At 45.7% G+C, this 21,197-nt stretch overlaps 1 protein-coding gene across 1 annotated transcript in view; it reads left to right on the top strand.

The window, feature by feature from the left end:
• The window catches only part of LOC128767702 (collagen alpha-1(XXIII) chain-like), a 115,220-nt gene that overhangs the window by 72,469 nt on the left and 21,554 nt on the right, over nt 1–21,197 (top strand). Inside the window, 4 exon segments of the mRNA XM_053879926.1 lie at nt 9,964–10,028; nt 14,330–14,356; nt 20,380–20,406; nt 20,641–20,667. Coding sequence (XP_053735901.1) covers nt 9,964–10,028; nt 14,330–14,356; nt 20,380–20,406; nt 20,641–20,667 — 146 coding nt within the window.

Here is a 21,197-nt window from a genome sequence, read left to right as displayed (position 1 = left end):
CTTTTAGGTTGTTTAAATCTGATCCCCTCCTGCTCCAGAATAATCTCCAACTCACCGTTCGTCTAGCTTTCCGTGTACATTGGCAAATACTCTGACTTCAAACTTGTCACCTGCACTTGTCTTAATTTGCAGAAATAATGAAGCTATTAGACTTGAGTGTTGATGGAGAAGAAGGAAGTGTGCTCAGGAGCTTTTGTCCATATTTAGCTGGGTCAGCTCCACTCAGGTGCGCGGAGACAAAGAGGACATTGTAGGACGCGGTCCAATCATCAGCTCCTACTGTAAACCTGCGGCCGATTTATGATGCCTCCACGTCACGTGCATAAACACCAGCGAGATTCATTTCGCGCAGGCGACAGGACTTTGAAAATACTTTCGAAGCTGGTGCAAAATGTGTTCCTCATCCTCAGCTATCATTTTTCCCCGAGCACCCATTGATCTCGGGCGATGAGATGCCAAGAACCTGTCCGTCGTCCGGGCGGCCACCCTGACCACAAGCCGTTTTCTTTCACTTGACCTGGCAGGCCAGAACGGAAACTTGGAGCCGTTTTAGCCATGCACAGCAGGGCCAGTGCAGACCATGATTGGTGTTGGATCAGACTGGACATCGGTCAGCAGGTCACTTCTTGGTCTTGTTTGTCTCAAATAGGTCTTAAAATGGCTTCCCCTGAAGGATGTGGGGAGCCTTCTCCCTGCTATTTTCTTTTTCGTCTCTTTGTTTTCTTCTATTTTTTTCCCCTTTGACTCAAAAAGGTTAGAGAAGCATTCATTCATTTCACATTCAATTCGGAATCAAAGTGGTTTTTGGAGGGTTTACTTGTTGAGAAGTGTCTAAAACAGTCTCTTTATTCTTAGAATTACTCAAAAGAAAAATCCCTACGTGACATCACCCTGTAAGGTTCTTCTTTTGAACTTCACCCCTAACTGAAACCAGAGCTGTTCTCTCATCCTCTGAGCCAACGTCACAAGAAACCTCAGCCACGCGAGTGGCCTCTACTCTGAGTCTCTAGCAGATGACATGGCTCCTATCACCAGGTTTTGTTCTTCACATCTTTAAATCTGATGCCTTTATTTGTATTTTTATCCACTTCAGTTCCTCCTGTTACAGTGTTTCTCACCTTCTACTGTTACTGTATATAAACAAGCAGCAGCTCTACTGTGAGTCTGTGGTGGATCACATGGTTCATCACAAGGCTGCGTCTCTGCCATGCTGGTTGTTTACAATAGGAATTGAGACTGCACTAATTCTACATTGTACCCGGAGGCATATTCATGTTCATGTCCACCACAGACAGCACTAGCCTTCGCAGCCCTTCACCCACATACCTTAAATACATTTGCTCCATCAGTGGTTTAGGAATGTAGTATGAGGTGTGACGCACTTCCTAAAATATCTCATATAAAACTCGGCAGCACTGTTAAATGGACATTTGAGTTCATGTCTGTTTGTCTTGGGTCACGCTAACGGAATGGTCAATGACCGATGGTGCACCTGAGGAGAGTGGATTCCATGACGTCCCACTCGGCTGAAGGTGACTGACACTGGATGAGGGGTTAGATGACCATCTGTTGAGTGAAATGGTCTGAATCACTGCGGCCTGTGCAGCTGTGTTTGTCCGCTCCAGCTTCCTCGTGCTGCTTCCTGGATTGGACCATGTGCTCGGCCGCTGCTGCTGCATCGTCCACCCTTCTGTTTGACTCTCTCAGGACGAATATTAGACATGTCAGCCGTGTCAGCCATCAATCACGGACACAGCTGCGAGAACACACACACACTCCGACCCCAAATCCCCATTCACTCCATCTGAAAAGAGCAAAAACATGATGTGGTGTATTCACCATCTAAAACAGGGTGAAATCTTACACTGATCCCATCCATCGCCACTAAAGGCTCGATCGCTATCTGTGCAACGTTCTGACCCGCGGAGCCCGAACAGCTGATTCCCCTAAATATGGAAGCTACCAATAGGCTCCACTGACACACGACCCTCAGCCACCATTGAGTTCACACTGGTACAAGTCGGCACCTGCCACAGACACAACGCACGCAGCATGCACTTGTCACCTCCGAGTCACATGGTTTGTGTTACAGCGGTGACCGAAGGGGCTCCAGGATTGTGGGGCTGGAGACCTCATGCTGCTTGTTACTGTGTAATTAAATATGTGACGTTTCATGGCGTGGCTTTACGACTCTTTAACAAACTATCGTGTTAAAAGAAGGGTTTTATTCACCCGTGTGAAGAAGCAGCTAGGATGAACCTGACCGACACACGTTTTTCTATGTGCTGTTAGATTTGCCATTTAGATTTATGTGGCACTTTTGAGTTTATCTTCTGTATCAAAGTAACATAAATGTAAAAACATTGCGTCTGGCCTCACTCTTCGAGCTAACTGAGATGTGACTGAACCCACTGACAAGAGTGCAATAAATGCTGGCCAAAATTAGAAGGGAACGGTCGTGTTGTTGGTGGGAGTGTCGGCTCACTCCTGCCACTGATAATGTCACCCCATGAGTTGTCTACCAGAGCTCCATTTAATGAGTCTTAAATGGTGCTGGTATGAACCTACTCGATCCCACCCCCATTATTCATGGAGAACTGGCCACCTCTTCCAAGTTGGAAATGTGTGGGTCTGGCCTCACCTGAGCAACACAAGGCCAAGTCACGAGGTTCTCACCGAGTGTACCGCTGGCTGCTGTGAGGGATCGCGCTCTCACCTTGGCATCCTGTGAAGTTCGCATTTAGCGTGTCACTTCGAGGAGTGAAACAAGACGGGACGCTAACCAGAACAAGAAGCTTGTTTGGGATAATGGCAGAGGTCATTGGGGGTGAGATACCTGTGAAAAAGATTGACTGGGGAATTTGTTTCCAAACATCGATCTGGGCTCAAGATTTTGCTTTTTCGCCAAGACCCACCCGCTCTTGGTCTACACGTTGCTCTAATGTATTCCATAAGTATGAGAGCCATATTGCTTTTATCAGGGACAACAAAAGGACGTACAGATAGAAGTGTTTCCTCCTGTCATACACCACTGTCATTCGTCCAAACCAACGGCTCAAAAGTTCCTCACCAAATCTGTTTGTTGACGCAGCAGTCTGATGACATCAAAAGCCAGTGGCAGCTACAGACCACGGTGTCAGGAGCTGAAGTTTTTTCTTGATTTGAGCGTTGCGTGAGGACCAGTCGTGCTAAACCGTGTGTTTATTCATGCTGAGGTGTTCATGCCTTCAGGCACTCAGGAAGTTTTCGCAGCATTGGTGGCCTCAAGCTGATCTTATCTACACACAGTCTCACCTCAACAACAATGGCATGCGCCATTTTAATTTCGCTTTTGATTCACTATTGACTAAATTGATTTGTTGCGCTTAATTCTAGGAGCATAAACCACATGATTTCAGCGTCTCTCGGTAGCAGACCTTCAGAAGTTCACTCTCCCACATGACCAGTGTCAACAAACACACTGCTGACTGTGAAGGTGTGACCGCGTCGGCGCACATGGGCTTCACATGCAGCCGAGAAGAGTTTGTTTGCCTGGTCAGCTCGCTGATCAGAATTGTCACGCAACAGACTGGAGTTGGAAAACAACTGGAGCTGCACGAAGACAGCCTTCGCCACTCTTCTTATTATCACCGTTATTCTAGTAATATGATGTTGTGGCTGCCACAGAGTTGTGCACCAAAGTTTCATCTCAATCTGTTTTGGATAATAAGTGTCACAAAAGTGCAGGTCGCCGGTTGACGTTTCGCTGGACGTTGTTGTGATCTGCTCATTTTTCGTCTCCTCAGCTGCTACTGGGTTTGTTTTTACATCCCACCGTCAGTGTTTTGACATGATCTGTCGCTCCGTGTGCGGCTGGTTCCTGTGTGCGATCGCTTCAAGTTAGCGTTCAGATTCTGACTGACTTCAAGGAGGCTTTCAGCACGTTTAATGGTTTGAGCCTCACATTTCTCCTCAGTGGAGTACTACTAGTTCCGTAACGCACTGCAACAACTGAGTCTTGACTGAACAACGTCACCTTAATCTGTTTCTGATCTGATGCTTGTTTTCACCTGTACTGGTGTTTCAGTTAACATCTGTGTCTGAGAGTGGAGTGTTAAAACTCGGCAGCGGCATCAACTTAAATATGTCCGTCCCGTTCAAGAGGCGAGGCCTCGGTAAGGGCGCGCCGGTGGAGTTTGATGGAGCCGCCTGTCAACGCAACATTGGTCTCCTCCCTCACATCAAACGACAAATCTGTATAATGGTGGCTTTTTGGTTTTAAGCTTGCACAGAATAACCGTAAACACATAATCAGGTTAGGCTAAAAGGCGCTTTCTGTCAGAAGTAATTGGAAGTGAAATGGGTTCTGATGATGAAGAGCTTTTGATGGTGCTCATTAGCACTGAGTGAATGACGCAGCGGAGCTAAACACCCAAACAACCCTGGCTTTGAAAGCAGAGAAAGTGTTGCGCACACACACGCGCAGGTTTAGAGCAGCGCTAGTCAGCCCTGACAGAAACATCACGGAACACCACTTGAACACACATGAGGCCAAGCATCTTCCACTTTTCCTCCGAAAGAAACAGCACTCCACAGTCACGCAACACTTGAAGCTGGAACAGGAAGGCTCGGCCCAAGTGCTCTCGGATTCCCGTTTCCCAATCTCAGACGTTCTCCGTGATGTTTACGGTATAGCACCGCTCACTCATGACATTTCAACAGCCAGAGGAGAACCGGAGTCTCCAGGACACATCGACTTCCAGGGTTGTATTTACCGCTGTATGATGCTTGGACGGCTTCAACCGGTTTCTTTAGGTGGGTTAGTCACAGAACGAATTACTTTATCAACGTCAAATAAATCGTTTTATTCGTCTTACCGTGCGTTACTGCTCTTTATTGATTTGAACTGTCTTTATGACGTACGAAAATGTACCCAAACTCCTACAACAGGTCGCGTTGTAGGAAGTGGTTACCATACCAAATGTGTCGCGACTGGAGGATGGAGAATGTCCGCCATTGTTACGTCTTCTTCGTGTCTCATTAGAGCCACATATCAGTTAGTAACAGCAACACTGCCCTCACGGTTTTCGTTGGTACTGCTCCGTTTGGTCCGTTGTTCTTAACTGGTGACCTATCCATGGTGTCCCTGCGTCTCACCCTGAGTTGCTAGGATGAACTATCCTCACCTGTGACTCCATGAAGGGAAGAAGCAGACAGGACAATTGTATTAAAATACCATGATAAAGGATGATGAAATCTGTAAAAAAAAAAAGTCGGATTATTGCTTCACGTTTCGCTTCAAACCTTGATGGTCAATTTAAGACAAAGAAAACAGAATAAACCAGTTTCACATGACTGTCATGTTTGTTAGCAAAGAGCAAACTGGCTGTGTAGATGTAACAAGACTGGACATAGATTCCCCAAAACAAGGAACAACACTGCATTCTTAAATCCTGCGGGATTCAAAATAAAAGTAGGATTACGCTGATTTATGGCGCTGAATGAAAGAAGACAGATGTTGCGCATGAGTGTGCTTCATAAATCCACAGCAACAACACTGGAAGTTCCTAGGATAAACCGGTAAACACTTGATGGTGAACGACGGAGAGGATTAGAAATTAGGGTAAGCGTCTGAACCCCTGTCGACCCAGCACAGATCCAAAGCGGCTGGCGAATGAATCACAACATGAATCACATCCGGTGTCTCTTTCACTTTCCCTGGCTGTTTACATCCCCAGCATGTGTCCCCCATCTTGCTGGAACAAAAGCTGGACAAACAGAGAGAGAGGGGATCGGCAGGCGGGGAGGGAGGAGTGGAGCTTCATGTTAGCACATTTGTGTGGATCAAGATGAGGGAAGGAGGATCGAATCGATCTTTTTTAAAAACCCAACCAAATCTTGAACGCTATGAAGCGGGTGAAAGTAGCTTCCCAGGATTTTTATTGGTTTGTGGTCAAGAGAATAATTTTCACATTAAATGTTGCCTTTATTCTTCAACACTTTAGCTCAGCTCTGTGCGGTCCAGGGGCCATATGTGGCCCTTTGCCTGTACTTCTATGGCCCTCATGAATGTTTTCTTTGCCCTGTTTCTTATTTACCCATTAGGTTCAACAGTAACATGTTCTTGTTCTAAGACTTTTTTTCTTTTTTTCTACTTTTCATTTGCCGCTTTGTGTATAATTCTTGTCCTTCGAACTGTATTGAAAGAAAAATGAAAATATATTTTGAACTATTTCCATAGGTTTGTTTGCCTTTCTATACAAATAAAATGCATATAAATTATTAAGTATTTCTATAGGTTTAATGGCATATTTACACTTTAATACCCTGACTCACATTTAATCTTCTTTGTCCATTTTGTACTAGCTACATAAATATTTTGGATTTTTTTTCTGTCATGTTTCATTGTCATTGATGTCTTTTGGCATTATGGCCCCTCACACACATCTGAAAAGTAGTTTTTAAATGGTTAATAAGTGCAACAATTTCATGCACCTCATACATTTTTTATATCCTCATGTATGTATTTTCCTTAATTTATATACACATTGATTGTCTTGGTATTTTCCTCTTGCTATCATTGCAGTGTTCTCTAGTACTCACCTCTGGTCTTGGTCTCAAAAAAGCTCAGACTCTTTGCCATCTCGAGGATGAAATTGTCAAAAATGGAGGTTATATATTCAGAGTGAGCTGGTATGGAAAGGATTTGATTTTAGTGGTGTTCACTTTCGTATGTCTTGGACTTGATTTCACCTCTCAAAGTTTTGCTCTGGTCTTGGTTTACGTGGCTGTGCAGATTTACATTTCAGTGACATCTCTGTTTACCGTTGAAGGAACAACTTCTAGTGAGTGATCTGTTTGGTTTGTGAGCTCAATGGGGATGAGTCGGCACATCTATCTGATTTGCGGAATGCGATTCTAATCATCTTTTTCGGGTGTTAAGTCATCCTGAACTTCTCTTCCGAGGCAAACGGAACGCGACGTTATTTACAGACGATTTGGGATTGGCTCAAGTGACCTTTGACTCTGGAGGTCTAGCAGTGAACGGAACTCCATGACTGGGTCGATAGACGTCGTATATCTGAACACGTAGAGATCAAAAAGTATGTGCAGATGAGGTGATTGCGGACACAGATTCTGAAGGCGGAGAAACAACAGAAATGAAGCACCATTCATCAAAGCAAAACAATTTCCACATTCTTCCTTTCATTATTAATCTCAAACAAACCACTCCTGCTTTCTTTTCTGTCCAAATTGAGTTTGCCTTTATTGCAGGAGGTAAAAGGAGATATGGAGGTGGGGGGGGGGGGGTTAGATGGATGTAAGTACTGCGGTTTTGTGTACAGAGTATCACATTCTGCTATTTTCATTTAGCTCTTTATTGCTCCCAGTTGTTGGGTTAAACAAAATGAGGCCTGGAAAGGGACTAGAGGGGGTGGCGCTGGTTGTCCGAACCTGCGCTTTGTTCCCTGGAAGCACTTTGTTTGCAAGAAATGTCACAGTAGCTAAATCAAGCTGATGCACTGCAATGAGAAACAGACAGTCAGAGCTGAGGGAGGATGGAGAGATGCAAAGGAAAGACTGGTCGTGTAAAGCTGTGCGCCAGTGAAACATTAAGCACCGAAATGTTTCATGTTTTCCTTTAGGTTTAATCGCGCATCCAGTGGATGTCAACAAAGGCGCTTTTAAAGTTCACTGCATCCACCAAGCAGTGTAAATTGTAATCCAAAGTGACATCCATATTTGATCCAACACACACTGCTCTGTTCCTATTTCGGTTCTGGTGACACCCATATCATGTCATGCATCTCGTTGGGTATAATGTTCACACCCTCCTCAAACAGGAATCCGAGCTGTTTGCTCACTTAAGAACCCGCACGCACTCTGCCTCTCGCACACGCGCCCTGCTGTTTTTCCCATTAATTTCTGCAGTCAATTGAGTCTCGTACGAGCTTGTCATCGCCCACCTCCGTTCCCCCTCGGCCCAGACACTCAGGAACAATCTCAGCCTCGCCTTTCGGTCCTCTGACGCCCGCTCCTCCAGTGTTTGGCGACTGAACTGTCGACATGCTGTCGACTGCTTTTTATGGCTGGAATTAAGGTAGAGCAGACGTGGCCCCTACTGGTCCTCCCAGCCTGGAATGCACGTTTGAGGAGACGTTGTTAATGTTTGGATGGTATTACAAGATTTCATGCATCCATCTTGACGTTATTGCCTTTCGGGACACGGCTCCATCCTCAGATCTCACTGGATCTGACTCATATTTATGATAACCACCTATCACATCATAGCATGAGCCCTTCACCCCTCATGCTCTTCCCCCGCTCCAGCGTTATGTACCCCTCAGATGCTCAATACCACAGCAAATGAGCCCAAATATTGGGAGCTGAAACCCACAAGGGATTACACTTCATTTCTCCATCCCAACCTCTTGGGTTAAAGGGGTCAATTATTCTTAGGGTCCTTCATGCAGTAGCCTTGCGATACCACCCTACTTGTGACGCCATTTGCCAAGGAGTGTGGCCTTGAATCCTGGCCCCTGGAAAAGTGTGACCCCAGATTTTGCCATGACCTAAGCAGAACAGGATGAAGAAATGAGAAGGAGGTGAAGCTGAAGGCAGCAGTTGGAGGAATTCATGACTCAACAAGCCAATATGCCTATATACGATCTGATGGACCTCAATTACTATTATCTACACAGTAGTTAAAGGGCTACAGCTCTCCGCCATGTTGACCTTCCTTATCTTTAGCCCCGCCCCCCAAGCGGATTGACCTACCCTTTTAATGTGACTTGAGAGGTAAGAGAAAGTCACCACTTGTGTGTGAGTAGTGCGACATGTCTCCATCTGCAGGGTCTTTCACACAAGGCTCAATTGTTCTTGTGGATCCTACACTGTCGTCAGGTGCACATCCCACTTGTGACACCATTTGACACAGGTATAAGAGAACACAGTCTGGTCTGAGCTGAGAATCTGTTGGCCTGGTATTGTAAAACACATGATGATATCAACATTAAACCCTTCACATGTGAGAGTGGCTGCTCTTGATGTCACTTTGATTTGTGCAACTTTAGAAAGGAGTCTTTCAGTTTCAAACCTGCACAGTCTCGCCACATAAAAGAGCAGAAGGGAAGTAAGTGGGCAAGGCAGATGCAAGTAATGGGTGGAAGAAGTGGAACTTTCTTCTGGCCGACTCAGGAAGTGATTAGGCTGCTACAATACTGCTAATAATGACATTAATGTCTGCTGCCACAAGCACTTAGTGTCAAGAACAGAAGCCAGTGTGGTTCCTGGTTTATAAGCTCAATGAGAGGATGGGCTTCCCAAGCTACGCTCCAACTTTTTAACAGCGGTTATGTTTTGCATCTGAGTCATGCCCAGTGTAATATGTTGTACCAGCTTGTAAAAAGCAGCAGGTCGGCCGAGTTCTCCAGCAAGTCAGTGGGAATGAGTCACAGTTGTGTTGCTGGAAGAGGATCTGGGCGGCTCTCACTCATCATCTGCGTTCTCCTGCTGTGATTCTCTGCAGAATTATTGATCCAGATCAGAAATAAAGTAGCTTCGCCAAACTCAAGTCTTGACGTTGTCCAGTTCCTGGAGTCCGCAAAGCACACGTTCAGGTTAATTGCTGAGTAAATCGTTCACAGATGTGCGAGTGTATCGAATCTTTGCGGATGTCAGAGTAAACTGAAACAGCACCTGCCCGACTCCCAACACTGAAACGGGTTCAGCGGTGATCCAGACCAGTGATACACCATTGTTTTTAATATTTGTTTGTGAGTGTGAGTATGTGCCGTACGTCAACAACACGCATCGATTTCGACTCTGGATGAAGTGTTGGCTGAGTCCTCGCACACAACCTCCCTGCCAGACAACACACGACCACCAGCAGCGACGCAGCCAGTGATGCCGACATGTTCTCCGCTCATGCTCACAGTGCAGCTGATTTGGGGGATTTATTGTTCTGTCTGTGTGTTTTCACAGGACCTCCAGGAAAGCGTGGAAGGATGGGAAGAAGAGGAGAACCTGGTAAGTGACATCCACCGCCTGCTCTGTTTATTTCTTCTCTTTTCCTGGAAGAACTTTGCTCTTCTGACTACATGAGCCTCTTCCTGCCACCTTTGCTTTGGGGTGAATGAATGAGGCTGGAGGTCTGGTAGAAGTGGTGACCCTTGAGTCAGGCCAGTAGATGATGAGGCTGACTTGGCCCATCTCGCTGCACCTCCCTGTTTGTGCCGACATCGCGCTAACCTCGGCCATGTGGTTGCACTAACTTTGCCCAGATGTCAGACGTCCTCGCTGAGCAGTAGCAGCTGCACTTCAACCCTAATGAGATTCTCTCTTGCCAACTTCACTAGCCTCCAACGTTCTCCTCCGTCTTCGTTCCCTCCCACCCATAGACGATAGACTCCAGCAGACGTTTCAGGATGGATAAAGCAGATGTTTCATTTATGAATCAATGTATTACATATCATCATGCGCTCAACTGTAAACAGTAGCGGCCCACCAGGAAGCGTGTCAGGTCAGATGTGATTCATGCAGATGTGGTTATTTTGAGAGGAGCTTCTCAGAATATGTGACCAATCAGCAAGAGCTTTTATTGCTACACATGACTCATGCACCATCCTTTTGGGAAGTGGGACTCATCTGAAGGTACTTAAATGGGTCTGGCGAAAAGGACCTCGGGTTAGCGCTGAAAGATGCCCACATCGCAGCTGGAGAAAATCAAGTCGCCTATTGCAGTTGGTCAAATCACGCTGCTGAAGTTATGCATTTTATTTTGTTTTAACTTAGATATTTTTCAGTGGGCGTGTCCCTGCATCGATAGTGTAACTATGTCGGGACCCCCAGAACTCTCCGGAACATTTTCCATTTCCTACATTTTGTGATGAGAAATGTGTGTTTCCAGCAGGCGCACAGTTGCTGCTTTCATCTGACTCAGCTCAGCCTCACCTCCGTCTCAACTCTCTTACATACACACATCTAGAGGGCGTCCGATAATTAAAACGCTGTCCCCTGAAAGCTGCTTTTTTTATGTTGACTCAAATGGAAAGTCGGGAGTCTGCAGTGTGATATCTCAGAATTCTGATGACATTCAGGAAAAAAGATGACATTTTAGAGCAATCTGCTTCAAGGTAGGGCATCTTGTTCTCAGTACGCAGTGTTTCGATGCCATGCGATGCCCAGAGAACCTGCTTGGTCAAGGTCTGTTGGCACCCATCGTAGCCAAACTGGATTTTATAAAAACGTGTCTGAAAAGTATAAAAGGATTTATTTACGTTTTTGGACTGTGGGCAAAACTGGCCCAAAGTATTACCTCATAAGGAGTTAGGTTGTGCAGCATACATAGTAATATAAGAAAATAGATCATTCATTTTCCTTACTGCATCACGACCGCCACTTCTGAGGTCCTCGGCTGTCGTCGGTTGCTCCCTTCCAGTCAACACTTTTCCAAGTAAACTTCCGCACTTAGCAGGGACCAAATGCTTCACTTTATTCTGCAAATAATTTGAGTATGAAAAACATACACGCTTTAGTGGAATTGCTCTGGCCCATTTGTGTTGGAAGCTAATGTTTAGACTCTCGATGAACAACAATATTGGTCCACTTTCGTTCATCCGCCTGTTCCGATCCCATTTGTTTAAAATCAAGAGATATAAATACGATTAGTGCCTCTTCCCCCAGGCTCCGAAACAGACCAGAACAGCATGTATTTTGGCTTCACTTCACAACTTCAGCAGTGCCGCCGATGATTATTGTAATAAAACCAAATCCTGAACTAAATCGCTTCTAGTCACAACAGTGTTTAAGGTCTGCAGTTGAGCGCTGTAAACCACAGCTTTAACCTTGTGTACAAAACTCCAAAACGGATCTGACGTTAACAAAAGCCCAACGTATAAAGCTTCTGCAGCGGGCTGACTAATTCCTCGCTCATTGTTTGTCAGCCGGCGCGACTGCAATTAAAAAAAGAAATGTGCTTGTGTTTAGGTTGAGCTCTGTTGTTTAGCTCCGCAGCTATTGTGTCTGAGACGCAAGCTGGTGCTCCGTTCTTAGAGCGCCCACCAGAAGAAAGGTTCATTTGAAAGGCCTCTCAAACAGCAGTTAAGACGGGCTTTATGTCGGTTCTCATTCTTCTTCTGACTCGCACTTCCGGACTTTTTCTTTCTCATTAGTCCCCAGTCTCAAGTTCAATGTTTAGGGGTGCTCATTTGCCAGTTTGTTTGTTTTCTTAAGCGTCCAGCCCAGGAGGTCCTTCCGCGGGTGTCTAGACACAGCCAGACTTAATTGACTTGGTCTCCCTGCCTCATAAACCCCAGCACCTTTCTCTGGGCTTCCCCCTGACACCAGGTCCCTGAAGGATGTCTGTGGACGTGGAGTCAGCCCGCACAGCCCCAGTCTTCAGTGCTGCTTGTTGAGCCAGGGCACCAATAGAAAAGAGGCCGACAGGTTATTCTTATTATTAGAATATTTAGAAATAGCAACCACCATGTCACTTAATGTGAAGTTCGAGTTTCAAGGTGGAAGCTTACGCACCTCTAAAGACACGACGTCCTGTCACTGTCATGGAACGGCACATACAAAGGCAGGGAACCACTATGACTAAGATGACCACTGGCTCTCTTCCATCTTGTTTACATTTGACATTCTGCTCATCCACTGTGGCATTTACTGGTTGCTAGTGAAGCTGCTTGTTTCATGTCAGACAAATCAAATGTTCAGTCAACTACCTGTTTCAGGTAGCGCAGGGTCATTTGTTGTGGCATCAATGCGGCATCGCAGGTTGAAATCCCTTGTCAGGTTTGAGAAATCGGTGGCATTAAGTTGCATCCAATAAGAACACAAAACATCAAGTAAGACTCAAGTCAAGTTCTTGGTGCTGAAACCCAACATCAAAGTATGAGCGCTTCACTCCCCTTGAGAAATGTTTGGCCTCTTTATAGACACATACTTTGCCGGAACATACCAAACTTTTTTTCAGTCCCGGCTGGTCCCTGATCTAATTCCCCAGATTCCTGACATGACTTCATCTCCTAACTAAAAACATGAGTCCAGGAGTCTGTTGATCATAGCGGGTTGCCCACAAACCTTTCAGTTAGGTGCTCGATTACAGTCTTTATGATTCAGGCGACTCTGGAAATTATTTCATCTCTGTCTAAATAAACTGAAGCGCTCACAAACGATAAAAGAAACTACTGTTTCTGAGTTAGGTTTCATGAGCCAGCTGTGACGACTCTCCAAGCTGCTTCCCTTGACTGATCGGCCTCTACATGATCAGTAAAACTGCGTCCACACGCCGGTGGAATGTAGATCACCGGCAGCAGCTTCTATCAGTGGGTTGTCTTGTGGTCGCGAAGGGCACCTTCTGCAGGCCAAACATCTCCCCGCAGCCGTTCAAAAAAATGATCTGCAATGCTTTTTATTTCCTTATAAATTTGACGGCCTTTGAGAAGTGCTGACTACTCATAAATTTGTCACAGAGACTATGTGCCATTTAAAGTCTGAGCAAAGACCCGGGCCAGACTTTTAATATAGTTGTGTTAGATGATAATAATAAGATGTATCTGTAAGAAGACAAATAATTTGTTCGATCAAACTTGAATGCCCTTTGGATTTTGTCTAGATTCATGTCATTTTTTAATAGAATATTTTTCCTGAAGTATGAATTAAAGATTTTTTTTCCAGCTAACGCCTCATAGAAATGTGAAATGTTTCTCCAGTGATAGATTTGTCATGCTAATATCTGACTTTTCTCTTTCAGGGACTCCAGTAAGTACATGTCTCTGCTCACCAGGTAGTAAACTGCATGCACACACAGCCACACACACACACGCACAACTCCAGGTAACAATGATCAGACTGTCTTCAGGCATCCAAAAGTCACACATGTGCACCTCTCAGTGCCTTGTGGAAGTATGTGTTGGTGAACATGTGATGGTCGGAGAGCTCCGTCTTAACGCTGGCAGGTTATCGTCCTCTCAGGGACTGTAAATCCATCTCTCCGCTCTCGCACACAGATAAAACACGTGCATGAACAAAGATGGTTCTCCACACCGTGGATACAGTCTGTGCTGCTGTTTTGTTTCGTTGCAATGAAAACACCGCTTGTCAACATGATAAACAACTATGAATCAACTATCGTGGTAGAACAGGAAGAAGTGATTGAGTGACACGATCGAGCACTCGCCAAGTTGATTTTAGTCTCATCCTTGTTAACTCTCAGATACAGTGTTTTCCAAAAGATAAATCCCTGCAGGTTATGAGGCATTAGAGGTGACGTAGGAGATGTGAGTGATGCGTTTGTGTGCTGACCTGTCTCCCTGCTTCCTGCTCTAATCTCTAACCTCACCAGGGCAAGGCTGGACGGGATGGATACCCGGTAAATGTGATTTGTTTTATACCCTGTCACTCTTTTCAATTGACCCCATCACCTCTTTCCTTCAGTCCTCTTCAGTTTTCCCTGCTTTTGTTGTCTGGTTCAACCATTGAAACTTCCAGTATCCTGCCCCAGGAACAGGCTCAAACGACTGGCAGAAACGCACGAAACACAATGTAAAACACAGCAGCAATCCGAAAAGAAAACAAAAGCCACAAAACGTGGTGCTTCACCAAGCGGTCCCTCTTTTGAATTAGCCTTTATATATAAAGCAGACCCTGGTTTTACGTCAGCGCGTCGCATGGAATTAGCCTCTGAACCAAAGATACAGCGGCCTCTAGTGGCTGATCCGGTGTTAGATTGAAAGTTTTGGGACTATCAATAATTCGGACACCGTTTGTTCATAGACATCCATAAGAATATATGTGACTTGGTTTGAAAGAAAGAAAGAAAGGGTGGTAATATAAGGAGGAAAATATTGCTGAGGTTATCATGGCTGTCAATTTTGGGGCAATACTGCGAAAATGATGTGAAACGTTTCCATAAAGATGTGATCTCACATGCGATGGGCGAGTACAAAACAAAGTAGATACAAAATATGGCCGGGTGAAAGAAGCCTTCCAGATTGCTGTATTCTAATTCAGATACATGCACATTTTAGTTTTGTGATGTTGAACACCATGTTTGTAAATAAAAACTGCTCTGGTGCTGGCGCTGTAAGGGTGGCTGGCGAATAACACCGTACTCAAATGCCAAGTTTAGAGGTCCACGAGAAAGAGGAAACTATGTAGATGTGTATGTAAGATTTATGTATCTAAACAAATAACCTGGTAGGCCTTCCATTCATTCTTCATCCATCAACAACTGAGTAAAATCAGCACTCAGTTCAAACTGAATTCTATGTTTGACTGTGATTTTAAACTCAAGAAAGAACTGTAATTCAGGTTTAATTCATGAAAACAAACTGTAAGCTTGCTATTGCTACATTGAATACACTTGAAAACTGCGCTCTGCCTGAAATATATCTTCGTATTTTGGTTTGTGAGACATATTTCAGGTAAAGTTAATCATGTATGAAGTTGTTTGGCAAAATAGACTCACACCCACTTGAGCATTGTTATGCGGTCGCTGTACCAAGGTGTCTCATCTGGCCATGCCTGAGTCAGTGGTCAGCTCATGTATCTTCAGCGTGCTCCTCACTTAAAGCATTTCTGCGAGTCAGGACTTTTTCCTGCTCCGTCAGGCGCCCCGCGCCGCCTCAGCCAAACGTCTGGTTCCATGGTGTTGTGTTCCTCGACTTGTCACTGTGTTGTTCTGTTTGTTGTCTAACTGGGAAGTTGGGAAATTCACTCCCCATAGGGGCCCGATCCCAGTCTGATTCCCAGTCTGCCTGGCACTGCTCGACCCTCCTGACGGGAAACGTCTGCTGCTAATTGCACACAGGTGGAGCGAGCGCACGGAGGAGTGAGCGAACCATTTGTGTTTGTGACTATTCATCTTTGTCACCATCCTCATTAGAATTGAAAAGCATTGGTTGTTGCCCTGTTGTTGCTCTCCCTCACATCTGCTGGCTGGAGTGAGGTCACCTCCAGCTGAATTCTCATCCTTCTCAGCCCAGTTAGCACGAAGAAACCAAGCCTCCAGTTGCATGATGTGAACATACGGTAAAACAATATCATGATTTAAGTCGCCGTGTAAGTGCAGACGACAGCTTCCAGTTTCGACGTTGGCGTGTGTGTGAGCTGACTCTGACTTGTGTTCATGAGGCTGCGTTGAAACAGCAGCAAATAAATCATGTCGGCAATTAGCACGGACAGGACTTCAGTCGATGGCTGGGAAACAGAGCTGATCGGGTTTCCGACATCGACAACTGAGACAGTCATCCTGTTGGGTCGCTCTGTTTATGTATCTTGCATCCATATGTGGAGGCGCGTGTGAACTTGTTCCAAGGCAGCCACAGTTGATGCGTCAGCGCAACGACGGTCGGAGCTCTGGGGAAGTGGTCAGGTGTCTGTGTGTGTAAAGTGGTTCCATCAAACGGTCCGTACTTTCATCTTTTCATGTTTTTTATATTTGATGATTTCGACTCAAGTTGGGCAGGCAGCAGGGAGATGAATGCCTGGCTCTCAGTGAGAGGATGGTTCGGATCTCTCTAGCTTCAGCAGTCCTTGAGTGACACCTCAATTGATCATCCTCTACATGGTGCGGTGTTTTTAATCTGTGCATGTGAGACAAACTGACAAAGATGAGTCAAGCCGGGTCCTTCGCAGCAAACCCAAAGCAGAGATGTCGTACAATGTCACTCCAGCTGCTTTCACGCAGCACGGACAATAGCGGATCAAGATGGTGACAAACTTAATTTTGTCCCGTTTGAAAGGGTCAATCCGATTTGGAAGTGGGTCAAATGACCTTCCAATGGACCTGGCCATTTAGCTGAATCACAATCGACCCCACTTTCATGTGAAAGCTCATCCTGCTTTCAACATTTGTCTTCTTCGCCATGTCATTATTGTTGTCAAACAGATTCAGAGTTTGTTTTATTTGCTTGAGTTGTGTGTCGGCCCTGATGTTTTTGCATCTTTTACGTAGCATCGTGTCATTGAGGCGGACAAAATATCATTGTTGAAACGACACAGTTCTTAGCTTATCTTAGCTCGTGTGTCAGTCACCATATATAAGAGACACTTTTCTGATGTCGTCAGAACTTTTCTTCTTGTACTTCACAACACTGAAGTAGGGGGCAGGGATTGTTTGAAAAGAGCATCTAGGCACATCCGAGGCCTGCCCACCTCTCATCCATAAGCACGGCCATCATTGAATATCTCTGCTGACTGACTCATAAATGTGTAATCCTCCTGTTCCGAGCTGTCGGCTGGTGTGTGGTCGTGCATAAGCGACTCCTCTCTCAGGTGCTGTACACGTGTGCTGTATATTGTGCTCCTACATGCGCCACTGTGCTTCCACTGACACATTAACAACATGATAAACAGTGTTAACTACATGTGGTTTGGGGGAATCTCAAAGAAAATAGTGTCTCCGTGCACGTTCCCTCTCCTCCTGTGACCCCTGTCACTGTTTTCCCTTCATAAATCACTGGTCTGGGGTTCTGTTTCAGAAAAGAGCCCACCACTGTCAAACAACTGACATCTGACGCACACTGGAGCGGGGTAAACACACACATAAACACACGCGTACACACACTGACAGGCGGTCAAATGCCCGTACGCCCGCTTGTTTACACAAGAGTGCCAATCTGTGAAAGAGCGCTGGTTCAACAGAAACAGACCGGGGCCTCTATTGTTGTCCCGACCAGGCCAGTGGTCTCAGATTAAAGCCAGGCGGGCACCAAAAGGCATCAGTCAGTCGTTTTGCGTCCCAAGCAGACAGAGCTGAGGACTGCCTGGTGCTGTTCTTTAAAACTGTTCCAGTCCTCAAGCGTCACATTTGAAGCAGTCCTTGAGACACAGATAATCCAGAGTCATCTCGTGGAGCCCGATGTGTCAGACACCTGAGCACGTGAGTCTGTGGCTGCATCGTCAGCAGCCACTCCCTGCTGTCACCAGAGGGGGCACCATAAAGGCAGGGGAGACGCCTCTTGCCCTGTCTCATTAGGTGTGCACAGACCCCGGCGTACGCCCCCTGGAGGGCCACTCATTTTCCAGAAATGTGCTTAAGAGCCATATAATCGGTGGGAGTGCTTCGTCTAAATGCTTTACCTTCATCAGCAGTGGAACGATTAAGAGGGCGGAGACGTGAAATTCCTCAAGTCAAGAGGAGCTAGCGGTGCGGAAGTCAGTGATGAACATGGAGACCAAGCTGCACACTTCCTGTTTCGTGTGAGAAACACAGTCAAACTTAGCAGATTTCCTCCTCCGATGTACGTCTGCTTGTTCAGTCTGTTTCCAGTCTGCGTCTTTTTGCTGTGCGCCCTGAGGCAGCGGGACTCTGGCCGCCCTCCTGATTAGGAGCTGATTCATTTCGAGTCCAGGGGTCTGGTGCTGACTCTGTTTCAGCGTTTGGAAGGATGCGTTATATGACCCCTGGCAGGCTTTCCTGGATCCACCTCTGAGACTGCTGGATGTTGTGTGCAGTGGAGCAGGAGCCTGGCTTTTGATGGGTTTGGCACCTGTGTCTCTGGCAGAGTATATATGCAGTTCAGAATAGCATCCATTTACTGCAGCTTTTGATGTGAAGGGTGTCTCAGAATAGGTCCGTTTAAAAACAAGGGAGGTTTGGGAGAAACTAGATTTACCAAGAAAATAGTCGCGAAGAGCGTCTCTGTCTTTTACTGTTCGAGCTGATGGCTTGGTCGCTACAAGTGGTCGTCTGTGACCGTTGGAAAAGAAAACAACAAAAGAATACAACTAACCTGAAGTTCCACTTTGACTGGTGTTTGTCCAACCAGACCAGAGCTTTGTTTTGGAGCTGCCACCAAGGTCTTAAAAGTAAAGTTGAAAATGTCTCGACCCCTGGAAGAATGATAATGATCTAACCACAGGCTATCATGGTTCCCCTCAAATGGACATAAAACTCCTCACTTCCACTTCTCACTGGTCAGGTCCAAGCCACGCCTGACCTAAAGTCTTAGCCAGTGGATCTGTCTGCATATTTACAGGAGGTGATGCCACTGATAGTCCTGTGTGACCGTCACTGGAGCCACAATGAGCCATGATTTAGTGAGTTCACTATGGAAAAATGTCTTTTCAAGTTGTTAGATTTCAATGGGACCTGTTCACGTTTGGTCCCCATCTGACCCGTCCATGAGCGCCTCGCTCTCTCTGGCTTTTCTCACCTCACCTGACATCACTCTCCTAACATAAAGGATTGTTAATGAGCGTTGAATTTTGAAGTTGGATATTCTTGGTTCTAAAGAAAGAGGTCACTGGAAATCTGGAACAGTTTGAAGTGACCTCTTTAACAGCTTTACGGTTGAAATTCATCTCCTCAAAGATGCGCAAGCTTGTTTTTGTTTAGTGTCAACAGTACAGTTTAGTTAGAAAAACATGGCAAGCTAGTGTCTGATGATTCTGCAATGCTGCTTTCAAGTGTTTCTGGACAGCTTCTTCCAGCCTCAGCGGTTTCTTCATGCTCAAGTGGACGTCTTTAGTTTGTGTCCTGGAGGTGGAGTGGCCCTTTTTGTAGAGATGTAAACAGAGTTGGCGAGTACGACTGCTGTCTCCGCTAAACAATGTCATCACCACAAACACACACGGACCTCTCTCCTGTGTGTTTCTGCCTCTGACTTTGTGGCAGATGGTTACAGCTGTACGACATCCAAGCGCAGTCTATAACGGAGGACCCCGCCATCTAAATCTCCGAGCCGTCAGAAGCCACCTGCGGCATCTCACAGTGTACGACACAGACACCCAGAGACAGTAAACGGGGCAGGATATGAACCTTTCTACTAAACCTTTCCACAGCTGCATTTTCCCTCTTACAAACACACTTATTTATTTACCTATTAAATGGCTTTCTCCCGCCAAACCGTCTCACTGTTTCCCTGCTGTCAGTGCTATTATGGAATCAATGAAATCCAGTTTACAATATTTGTGACCCGAAAATAAACAGCAACTCTCATTTTGTTTTCCTGCCTAGATTTAGCTGGTTAAAAGAACTGTTTGTGTCTGCTAATATTGAGTCTGTTGTTAGTTCTGTGCTCCAAACTGACCGGGAGTTCAGAAGTAATAAATGAGATATTGTGCTTCACTGCGTCCTGTGAGTTACTCTGGGTTAAGAGGATAAGACAGGTTTACAAAACCAACATAGTTTGAAGGAATGAACATCTACTTGTTCTTCATTTGTTAGTTCTTTGGAGCAATTTTGCTGTGATTAGCTCTAATATCACATGGTCTCAGTTCAGCTAATGACTTCACATATCCACTTCAGAAAGGTTTGAATCTCATCCAACACTCGACTAGAAACAAAGGAGAGCAATTTAGAAAATACCCAAACCGTTCTCTTCTTGACTGGACGCCAACATTTATCTCCTGTTTCTTCTTCTCTCGTGTTCCCTTTGTCCTCCACAGGGTCCACTCGGCCTGGACGGCAAACCAGTAAGTATGATGCTGATAAAGCCAGCTGGCATGGAGGGGTGTGGGTTCAAGGATACGGAGTTTGTTTTGCAAGAAAACAAATGTCACCTGATGATCATAATCTCTCTCTCTCTCTCTCTCTCTCTCTATATATATATATATATATATATATATATATATTGTGTTGTGTCCTTTAGCATGCGCCGCTAAGTATACTAGCTTGCTCACTTCTGTTTTTTTTATTTACTTTTCCAGGGTCTGCCGGGTCTTAAAGGAAGCCAGGTACGCAGACCACACACCTGTTGAATCTCTTCCATAGTGTCAGATGCTCTTTTGCATGTGACCTGGGACAGTGATGGAGGAGCTCTCCATCATTTTCACTGATCTTCAGGGACCATTTCAAAGTTAAACGGGGAGCCGACGGTAGCCGTCTTTGTATGGGCTCCACTTCCTCAGTCATCCTGAGGCTCCGGGCCTCGGGAGAGTCATGGCTCAGTTGAACAGAGTGTTGAAATCCCCTCCGCGCCTCACCCCTGGTTTCATCCATCACTTCTGGCTCAGATCCCGCCGCACCCCAACACACCCAAGTGTAGCATGGAAACCTGTGAAGCGGAGCAGAGGGGGTCACCCAAGAGTTGGGGTGTAATTTATGACTGAAGCTCTTTAAAGAGTCATTACACTACCTCCATGTCCCAACTATTCCTGACTGTTCCCACAGAGGGAAAATGGAGAAACAATAACTAGTAGTATTAGTGGAATAGATGTTTGGATGCAAGTTGATCTAGGACAGCCAACCTTCACGACACGCAAGA

The sequence above is a fragment of the Synchiropus splendidus genome, chromosome 11, assembly GCF_027744825.2.
Source record: "Synchiropus splendidus isolate RoL2022-P1 chromosome 11, RoL_Sspl_1.0, whole genome shotgun sequence".
Lineage (NCBI taxonomy): Eukaryota > Metazoa > Chordata > Actinopteri > Syngnathiformes > Callionymidae > Synchiropus > Synchiropus splendidus.
The sequence above is the reverse complement of the archived record's forward strand: the minus strand, read 5'-3'. Positions and strand labels throughout refer to the sequence as shown.